The 10,940-nt window shown below is 34.3% G+C and overlaps 2 protein-coding genes across 2 annotated transcripts; both read left to right on the top strand.

Annotated features, from left to right (window-relative positions):
* On the top strand, positions 1 to 3,168 carry LOC147281320 (MATE efflux family protein). The gene is made up of 2 exons (XM_086249279.1): positions 1 to 285; positions 1,756 to 3,168. Exons 1-2 carry the CDS (start codon positions 1 to 3, stop codon positions 3,166 to 3,168), a joined length of 1,698 nt encoding a protein of 565 aa, XP_086105405.1.
* A 2,133-nt stretch (positions 3,169 to 5,301) lies between these two features.
* LOC147281319 (NDR1/HIN1-like protein 3) lies at positions 5,302 to 5,886 on the top strand. The gene has a single exon (XM_086246538.1). The coding sequence runs from the start codon at positions 5,302 to 5,304 to the stop codon at positions 5,884 to 5,886; it is 585 nt and encodes a 194-aa protein (XP_086102664.1).
* The last annotated feature ends 5,054 nt before the right edge of the window (positions 5,887 to 10,940 follow it).

Here is a 10,940-nt window from a genome sequence, read left to right as displayed (position 1 = left end):
ATGTGCCTCTCTGGTGCTGAATCTCGAGGAGGAGGAATTATAAATGGAAATGAGTCTCATGACCCTTTGATTCCAAAGCTGGACGACGGAGGCCTTCTCGACTATAATGAAGACCACATGACAATGAGAGCTGCTAGTGCTAGAGGAGACGAAGGCGGCGGCACCACCACCACCACCACCACCACCACCACCACCACCACCACCACTACCACTTTCATACAAAGCTTTTTTCAACGCCTTTACCACCTTCCCACAGACCTTTTCCGAAGGCTGCCTCTAACTGAGGTATGTAGCCCCCAACCCCACCTCTCCCTCTCTCTCATACACACACTTAATTATATGCAAAATAAGCTCATGTGTCATATATAGACTCATATATAGGCATGAGGATGGGAATTTGTTTTAATTTCTTTTGTGTCCAAATGAATGTTTTTTATTTTCTTTTTGACCTTTTCAGTGTGACAATGACATACTTGTAAATTAAGTAAAATATTATTATGTTTTAACAAATTGCATTAGAAGTCAAAAGGATTCAACTTTGCGTATCAGCTCACTGGCATGCTTGATTGATTTTCTGGAAACACAATTATGGGTTTGATTTTTGGGGAAATAAGTTAAGCATATATAATATTTCCCAACCAACAACTACAGTATAAGGGCTTGGCGGTGAACCCTTCAACCTTCATATATGCCTCGGAGACTTCAAAGTGATCTTCTCTGAAGTACTCTGCAGAAAATTTGAGAGGAGCTAGCTAGCTATCTAGATGCCCACACAGGCCCACACTCACACGATTGAAAGGTCCACTTGGGACCTACAACGTGGGTCCCATAATGGCATAATGTTTGTGTAGGATTTCTACAAGGTCACCATGCCAATTAAGGAATAATTAAGAAAACCCACATAGCTTCTCAACCATAACTGCATATTCAGGTACATACTGGTCCCAGACTTCCAGTCCAGCTTACTAAGGTGGTGCAGATTATTTCAAACCAAATTATAGTAGGCATAGTTAAGCCACTGGCAATATAGTCCCCACCATAGTCAATTTGTCATTTGAATCTCATTTGAGTTGTTCAGAGAAGTCAAATCTTCAGTCAACCACATTGACCTGTATTTTTTTTTTAATTTCCTTTATTCCCAGTAGATGCCATTTTTTCTATCCAAAAACAAAAATATCGGTTTGGATATAATTAATTAATATGCAAGAGTTTGCATTTTGCTCTTCCTTTGAGAACCCATATATGTTTGACAGATTCCAGTTTGTAAATAAAGAATATCAAACATGGGTGTTGTGATCAATTTACTTTGCACTAAATGGAATCAATTATATGGCAGCTATAGATTCTTTTGGCGTACGTTGACATTTTTTTTTATTATCTTCACTTTTAAGAGAGTAGATGCCCTGAAATTTTTGTTGGGTACCTCACCAAGTTCCCCCACTTTACCTTTTGTCCAACTTGCAATTTTATAATGCACGAAAAGCCCAAAGTTGATTGTAAAATAGCGCAAAAAATTCTAAATCTCATCATCAGACTGTATTACATTCTTTCAGAACCTTGAGACCTACAAAGTTACACATAAAATTGGTCACTGACTCACTCCCACATCTCATAAATAAAATAATAATAATAAGCCTAATACTAATAATATATGACCGACAAACCTGTTAATTAATTTCTCTCTGTGAGTTTAAGTAGTGCAATTCCATTGTCTGTCAATTACTTTCTGTTCATAATGTAAATGAGTCCTTGTAGGTAGGAGAAGAGTTACAATCTCTGGTAAAGATTGGAGGCCCAATAGTGATGACATCCCTGCTTTTATACTCAAGGTCTGTAATTTCAATGCTCTTCTTGGGTCGTCTTGGGAAAACAGAGTTGGCTGGAGGCTCATTGGCACTTGGGTTTGGAAACATCACAGGCTTTTCAATCCTAAGAGGCCTGTCAATGGGGATGGACCCAATATGCTGCCAAGCTTATGGAGCCCAGAGATGGTCAGTTCTCAGTCAAACTTATCAGAAAACCGTTTGTCTCCTCCTACTTGTTTCCATACCCATCTCAATTTTGTGGATGAACATGGAGCCCATCTTTATATGGTTGGGTCAGGACCCCCAAATCACAAAAGTTGCAAACGTTTACATGGTTTTCTCAATCCCTGAATTGCTAGGTCAAGTTCACCTCCAACCATTAAGAATTTTTCTAAGAACTCAAGGTCTAACCACCCCACTTACCTTAGCAGCCACCCTTTCAGCCCTCCTTCACCTACCCATCAACTATTTTCTAGTCACATACTTGAAATTGGGGGTGGAAGGTGTTGCTTTGGGCCTTGCTTGGAACACTTTGAACTTGAATGTGGGCTTGGTGATTTACCTTACCATCTCAAGCCATTCATTGAAACCTTGGCATGGGGTCACCATTCTCTCAACCTTTCAAGGATGGAGACCTTTGCTAAGTTTATCAATACCTAGTTGCATTTCAGTGTGCTTGGAGTGGTGGTGGTATGAAATAATGTTGTTCCTCTGTGGCCTGTTAAGTAACCCACAAGCTAGTGTTGCAGCAATGGGGATCCTAATTCAAACAACAGGAATGTTATATATTTTCCCAATTTCTTTAAGTGCAGCCCTGTCAACAAGGGTTGGGCATGCCTTGGGTGCAGGGCAACCAAGCAAGGCCAAATGGAGTGCCCTGATTGGGCTCATTGTGGCATTTGCTTTTGGACTCTCTGCATTCATTTTGATGACCACTGTGAGGTCTGTGTGGGGAGCTATGTTCACAGATGAACCACAAATTCTTGATTTGATTTCAACTGCACTTCCAATTCTGGGTCTATGTGAACTTGGGAACACTCCCCAAACAGCTGCCTGCGGAGTCTTGACAGGTACAGCAAGGCCTAAGCTTGGTGCAAGGATAAACTTGTATGCATTTTACTTCATAGGATTGCCAGTTGCTATTTTGGCAACTTTTACATACAAAGTTGGGTTTGTGGGGCTGTGGCTTGGGTTACTGTCAGCACAAGCTTCTTGTGTGTGTATGATGGTGTACACATTGGTTCACACAGATTGGAAGCACCAAACTAGAAGGGCAGAAGAGCTGACTCTGGCTGTGGAAGAGAATGAGAATAAAGAGAAGGAAGATGAGGAAAGTGGCTTACTAACTCATACTGATCTCTGAATTTACATATTATCAAGTATCAGGGGATAATTTACATAGATAACTGAGTACAAATTAATCTTTTGGTCGAGAAATCACAATTTTTTTTTGTTTTTTGTGTTTACAGCATTGGAAAGAAACAAAAATCAAATTACCTGGTCATTAATCATTAAATGTACTGTTAATACATCATTTTTGCTTCATAGTTCCCTTAGATTATCCCTTTGTACTATGAATTAATGTAGGTCAAGAACCATCCTTATTATTTGCACAGTTGATATGATATGAGGATTTTCTTTTGCAAGACCAAAGACGAATTGAGCACTGCAACTGATTCATAGAGGGACAGTGAGAAACAAGTACATACTACATAGACCCGCAGATTGGCCCCATCCGATTTGGTTGTCCTTTTAAGTGCATTTTGGGCTTTTAATGTGGGTTTAGCAACATTGATGGTCTAGGCCCTAATTACTTATAATGAACACTTTCCTGTTGATTTTGAGGCTGTAGACTGAAAATGAATGCTTTATTGAGTAACATTAAGATCTGTTACATGCCTATTAATTTATGCATTAAACATATAGAGGTTATAATCTCCTAATTAACCATGTAACTTAACCAGAGTTACAACAGAATCTAACTCAACCTAACTCTGGTACGTAGTCTGGTTAAGACACTAACCCATATATGCACCCCTACTTGGACTTGTTTGGCTGACTCAGCCATTGTATTACAACAATTCCTTCATTTAAAGGTACTTTATAATGACATTATTTCTAGGGAAAATTAGAGTTTAGTCATTTTAACATTTCTTATTTAAAAAAAAATCTTATGACTTTTTTTTTTTCCCAAATAAAGTCTTTAATTTTTCTAAATAAAACCATTTGACCATTGCTTTGCCAAATAAATATGTAATTATTTTTTTATTTTTTGAGGGTATAGAGTACGGGTTTACCGGTCTCATACCTTCCTAGAGTATAAAATGAGGTTTGTGGAAGCTGCATGTTAAGCAACCCAAAATCTCAAAGTTAAAACCTAATATAAAGCCGACAAATCAAGACTTGAGAAGAAGTAAAAATACATTGCCAAACACTCGAAAATGACCGCCAAAGGCTCGGCACCTGGTCTGTGTGAAAAAATTAAAACTAATGGACCAATATTATGTGATATGGAATGGTTACAATATTATTGGATTTTAGTTAAAATTTTAGAAGTCATAAGACTTTATTCAATAAATTATTAAATTAAAAGACCTAAATAGAAGTTTCCCTTCTTTCTATGGCAATGGTAAATTGTAAGTGACACTACTTATAATGATATTATTTCTATGGCCAATGATATCATTTTTATATATATAATACAAATTTATTAATTGTCTTTATTTTTTAATCTGAAATTTCTTTAGACATTCAAATGTTAGGGTTATAGCGTTCTTTTTTGATTCTCAAATCTTTATGGTAAGAATGAACATACACAACTGAGATTTACCGTTTACACTTAAATTTTGGATCAAGATTCAAAGAAAGGCAAATGAATCATTATAATTAAATAATACATCCTTTTAAATCATTAATTCCTGCTGCCATGCAAGTTCATGGAAGCTGCAGTGAGATTTCCAAGTCCCTCAATACAATATATTCATGGCAATCAATTTAATTACTCGATCTCTGTAAATTTTTAGTAAATTTGGAAACGTAAATCAAATTAACACGAGACTTAGGGCTCAAGGTAATTTACACATCCACACGTCAGAAACAAAAACCCATCCATATATATATTTCTGTCAAACAAATCCAAAAACACGTACTGATCCCCAAATTAAATGTAAAACTTGTAATTGAAAATCATGTTGGAATGAAATCCCGAGATTAGTGTCTTAGACACATTAGCAATTTAGCAACCGCGTAGCCTTCATACCTCACGCGGCTGTGCCTATTAATTTACGTAATTTCCATTTTAGAATACAAACCAATTGGTCCAATTGGCATTTCCAATCTCACATTCTCTCAAGTCTCACCCCTATTTATACCACTGAACATTGTAGTACTACATCACTAGCTTGTACACCAACCCACTTGTTGCACACCTTAAAATTTGTACTCACTTACAATTCTCTCTCTCTCTCTCTTCTCTCTAGATCTGTAGCTATCAGCCATGAGAATATGCTGCCGGGTTTTCTCCGTCCTTGGTGCCATTGTTGTTCTCCTCGGCATCTCTGGTTTAATATCCTATTTCGCACTTAGCTATGGCCGCGGCAAAGCCCTCAACTACCAGGTCAACAATGCCTCGCTGACCCAGTTTAACTTGACTACCAACAACACCCTAGGCCTCCTCAAGTACAATCTAGCCCTCAACATGACCATTGAAAACCCTAACAAAAAGGGTGGATACCACTACGATCAATTTGCAGCCGTTGCTCTTTTCAAGAACCAAACCCTGAACAACCTTACTTGGAACCCCTTCTACCTAGGGCACAACAAAATGGTTGAGTTTAGTGCACTTTCCAAGGGGGAGCGCTTGATGGCTCTTGGGGGTGACGAGGTTGGAAAGTTTAAGGATGCTAGAGTTTTTGATATCCTCTTGAAGCTCTATGTTAAGCAATGGACCAAGGTCGGTACGTTCAAGGTTCATCATAGGCTTCAGTACGCATGCTATTTGAAGGTTCCTTTGAATTCCGACGTGAAATCTGCTGAAAGTTTCAAGGTTGCCAAGTGTGACGAGGATTCGTCCGCCCAGTAGTTCTTTGATCAATTTCATGTTTATTATCTATTTTGACCACAAAAATTTGGTATTATTGTTCTTTCGTTTACTACTTAATAAAACTATTGATGCCGAAATATAGTCTTCTTGTGTACGTATATTGTTTTGCTTTACGTTCGTTTTAAATTCGGAGTGGCCAAATTTTGTTTAACATTAATTGTACATGCACAAAAAAAGTAAAGCCGCCGAAGGAGTACCAGTATGGTACCGATCTGATATATTCCGATGACACTCAGGGTTTTTGGAGATAAATGAGCAGAGTTTTGGTACCTTAATTAGTTGTTGTCCCTTGGCCATGGTGTGAATACTAAGTTTACAAATAACAAGATTTAGGGGATAATTTACATACATAACTGAGTACAAATTAAACTTTTGGTATATATAGATCGAATTTATTTATTTTTGTGTGTTTACAGCATTGGAAGAAAACCAAACCAAGTTACTTGGTCATAAATCATTAAATGTACTGTTAATACAACATTTTTCCTTCATATTTCGCATAGATTTTCCCTTTCTAGCTACTATATATGAAGAAATATTAATTTTAGGTCAAAACTATCCTTGTTATTTTGCACAGTTAATATAATATGAGGATGTTCTTTTGCGAGACCAAAGACGAATTGAGCATTACCCGTAACCTACTAATTATTCTTATAAATAACCATACTGTATTTATTCATGAAATGACTAAAATAAACAAAAAAATGTGGCATGCATGTTTTATGACGTTTTTGAATAAGGTTATATGTTATATTTTTTAATAATATATGTTATAAGTACGTTACATATACAATACAAGTTGATTCATATATTTCTCTTATTTTTTGGTCTGAAATTTCTTTAGACATTAAATTGCATGTCATAATGCACGTCCTCTTTTCATCCTCGAATAAATTTATGGTAGGATAAGAATGAATGTACACGACTTGTATTTTGGATCAAAAATCAAAGAAAGGCAAATGAATGAATTAATAGAATTAATTTCTACATCCTTTTAAGTGATTAATTCCTGCTGCCGTGCAAATTCATGGAAAATGCTGTGAGATTTCGATATATATACCTCCATACAATATATTTGTGGCAAGCAGTTAATTAATTCTCTATAAATTTTTGGTAAGTTTTGAAACGTATCAATTAACACGAGATTTAGGGCTCAAGTTTAAACATCCACACGTCAGAAACAAAAACCCATCAGTATATATTCCTAACAAACAAATCAAAAAACACGTACTCCCCAATTAAATGTAAAACTTGTAATTAAAAAATCTTGTGGGAATAAAATCCCGAAATTAATTAGTGTCTGAGACATAAGCAATTTAGCAACCGCGTAGCCTTCATGCCCTCACGTGGCTGTGCCTATCAATTTACGTAATTTCCATTTTAGAATACAAATTGCCAATTCGCATTTCCAATCTCACATCCTCTCACCCCTACATATACCACTGAAACAGTGCAGTGCCACACCACTAGTTAGTTGTACCTCACCCACTTCTTGCATACCTTAACATTTGTGCTGATCACTTCCAATTCTCTCTGTCTCTCTCCTCGATCTTTTTCTCTATAGATCTCTAGCAATCAACCATGGGAAAATGTTGCATCTGGTTCATCACTATCCTTGTTCTCCTAGTTGTTTCTATCTTCATCTGTGGCTTTACAACCTTTTTTGTTGTTTTCTATGGTCGCGGTAAACAAATCACCTACATGGTCACCAATGCCTCGCTGACCCAGTTCAACTTGACCGCGACCACCACCAACAACACCCTCCTCGAATACGGCCTAACCCTCAACATAACCATCGAAAACCCTAACAAAGTGGGTGAACACCACTTTGAGCAATTTGACTCCGCTGTTCTTTTCCGTAACCAGACTCTAAGCAACGTTACTTGGTACCCCTTCTACCGAGGGCACAAGTAAACGGTTGTACGTGTTTACCCCATTTTACAAGGGCCAGCGCTGGATGACGGGTCTTGGGGCTGACGAGGTTGAAAAGTTTAAGGATGCTAGGGTTTTTGACATCCTGTTGAGGCTTTATGTTAAGCATTGGACCAATGTTGGTGGGTTTAGGCATTATATTCTACAGGGCGGGATCTTGCCCTGTATGCATACTATTTGAAGGTTCCTTTGAATTCCGATGGCAAATCTGCAGGTCAAAGCTAGTTTTAGGGTTACCAAGTGCGTTTTTGAGTCAAAAAAATAGTAAGGGTGATTTTGATATTAGTATATTAAATTACACCCTAACTTTTTTTTTTAATAGTTAAAGTCCATATTTAAAATCATGCTCCACGTAGGATAACAATATTTCATTAGATTTCTACTAATTACAAATTATGCCATTATGTAATTAATATTTGTTTTCAAATTGTGTCACTCTTTAATTGTCATTAATTCTTCAATTTTTCTAGAAATTTTGCTAGGAAATGAATCCCTTAAAATTCATTAAAACACTTAATTTAAGGCTTGTTATATATATATAGGGAGGCGATTTAATTTCGCACTCATTTTTTCTCCGTTTGCACTCCATCTCCTTTTTTAATGTATTTTGTATATTTTTATTATATATTTTTCCAAATTTACCCTTTATGGTTGTTGAATTTTTATTTTAATTATTTTTCAATAATGATTATTTTTTCCTAAATTCTCTCATACTTATTAAAAAAATAAAAATAACTAATTTTCTATTCCCCTTGTCGTATCTTCTTCATATTGTATCTCTTTGCCTTCTATGCCATTTTTTTTTTTTGTGAATTAATCTTGTACGTGCTTTCAATCATTATTCTATATTTCATTAGGAAAATATTTAGCATGTCATATTTTTTTTTGTTTTCTTCATGAGGGTCATGATTTATATATCTTCTTCTTTTGATGGTGGGTTTTGTATTATAAAATTAATTGAGATTTTCAATTAGTCCACTCGCTCCCTCATTTTTGGGTCTTTTGACACTGCCAAGAAAAATGCTCTCATGCCAAGCAACCACTACTTATTTGTAACATATTTGATTTTTAAAAAAATGAATGTCACATGACAGCATAATAAGAAAAAAGAGATGTACTATATCATGAAGACGGACAGAAGTGCAGAGATAGAATTACTTGAGTTTTTCTTCCTTTTTAAAAGAGAGTTATAGAAATAGATATATTATTATGACAATTTTAAATAATTAAATGTGTAGGATTTAATATTGCATAGGTGAGATTCTATAATTAAAGCCAAAGGGTATATGTGAAAAATAAATAATAAACTAAATATATACAAACATTTAAAAAAATAAGGAGTGCAAATGGAAAAAAGAAGAGTGCGAAAATCACCTCCCTATATATATATATAATTGAGTCAAATAAGGAACCTACAACTAAGAATTTTTTGTAGGTTCATTATAATGTAGGTGATTCATATAGGTTCATTAATCTGTCTAGGTTATTATTACTAAAAAAACTAGTAGGTGCACAATATAAACATAAAAAAAATCAGTATGTCTACAAAATAAACACGAAAAAAAAGCTAGTAGGTGCACAAAACAAGTATCTTCGTTAATCTTATATTCTTTTTTGGGTAGTTTTTTATTATTAATATTATATAAATTTAATATTAAATATGATATAGCAAAACTAATTTTCAAAAAAAAAAAGTTCAAAATTGAAACAAGTAATTAACAATAATATCGTTTCAATAAAAAAAAACTGAAATATTATTAATTAATGGAGATAAATAGCATTAACTTCTTGTAATATTGCCTAAATATGGTAATGGGTATCTTAGGAAAAAACAAACTTTTAATTTTAAATTAAGCTAACTCATCCAACAATATAAAGAAAGTTGCTTATGTGGACACTAGTCAAAGGGTTAAACTTCCCAAAAAAAATTATGGTGAGTTACTCTTAGGAAAAAATATGTTTCAGGTGGTTTATCGTAATTTACTAAAATAATAATTAATCGTTGGATTAGTTTCATGTTTATTGTTTTTCTTATCAAGTCATGTTTATTGTCTTTTATAATTTTATTTCGTATTATTGTTTTTTCGTTGTCTAGTTTATAAATGGTGATCATGGTAATGTGATTGGCTATATATGTAGACTCAAATTAATAAATAATTTCTTTATGTTTATATGATTGCTGTATGATCATATATATGTATGATTCCTTTTTCGTTCTTTTTTTTTTTATTTTTCTTTTTAACTTTCAAATTTCAATATCCTTCTAACTTGTTGGTGGAATAAAGAAACAATCATCTAAAACTCTTGGAATTAATATAAGTAGTAAAAGTGATTGAATTAATGAGTTAAAATTATAATAACCCGGGGCATATTGTCCTGTACTTGGTTTAAGGCCCCGTTTGGGATTGCGGTAGAGGACCCAAAAGCTATTGTAGATGACAATTCTCAATCACCTACAGCAGTTTTGGTGTTTGGTAAAAAAATAAAAAACTGATTTTCCCCACAATTCTCAACTCCCCACAACAAAAATAGAAAACAGATTTCTAAGTGTTTTTGAAAGCTGCAGTGACTCACAGCAACAATGAATATTTTATTTTACCCATAATACCCTCGTTGATTTCTATGATTTTTATTTGTTTATTTTAAATTAAAAAATATGTCCATTGTTAGTTATATTTTATATTGTGATAATTAATTATGATATTTTATTTATAGAATTAAAATTATAATATACCTAAAAAAATAATAGGCATACTTATTTAATAATGTTGTTCTTAGAAAAATTAATGCTAATAAAAATTTGTAGTCAAAAATTTCAAAAACAAGTAAAAAAACATATTATTTTTACCAAACAAATAAGTGAAATGCACTTTCAGCATCATGTCCATTTTAATAATTATACATAGTCACAGCATTTTTATATTAACATTTACCAAACACTTTGATACTGTTTTTTGCACTCACAATACTTTTGAAAACATAGTTTACCAAACAGTCAATTGCTTTACTTTACAGTTGACTTTACTTCACAACTATTTTACTTCACAGCTGTTTTTTCTCACAACAATACCAAACTGGCTCTAATTCCCTTTAATATATAT

This window comes from Dryas octopetala, chromosome 6 (assembly GCF_963921425.1).
Source record: "Dryas octopetala chromosome 6, drDryOcto1.1, whole genome shotgun sequence".
Taxonomy (NCBI): Eukaryota; Viridiplantae; Streptophyta; class Magnoliopsida; order Rosales; family Rosaceae; genus Dryas; species Dryas octopetala.
The sequence above is the reverse complement of the archived record's forward strand: the minus strand, read 5'-3'. Positions and strand labels throughout refer to the sequence as shown.

Coding starts and splice junctions, on each gene's coding strand:
- LOC147281320 (XM_086249279.1), top strand. CDS start 1: ATGTGCCTCTCTGGTGCTGAATCTCGAGGAGGAGGAATTATAAATGGA. Junction 286..1,755: donor GAAGGCTGCCTCTAACTGAG/GTATGTAGCCCC, acceptor GAGTCCTTGTAG/GTAGGAGAAGAGTTACAATC.
- LOC147281319 (XM_086246538.1), top strand. CDS start 5,302: ATGAGAATATGCTGCCGGGTTTTCTCCGTCCTTGGTGCCATTGTTGTT.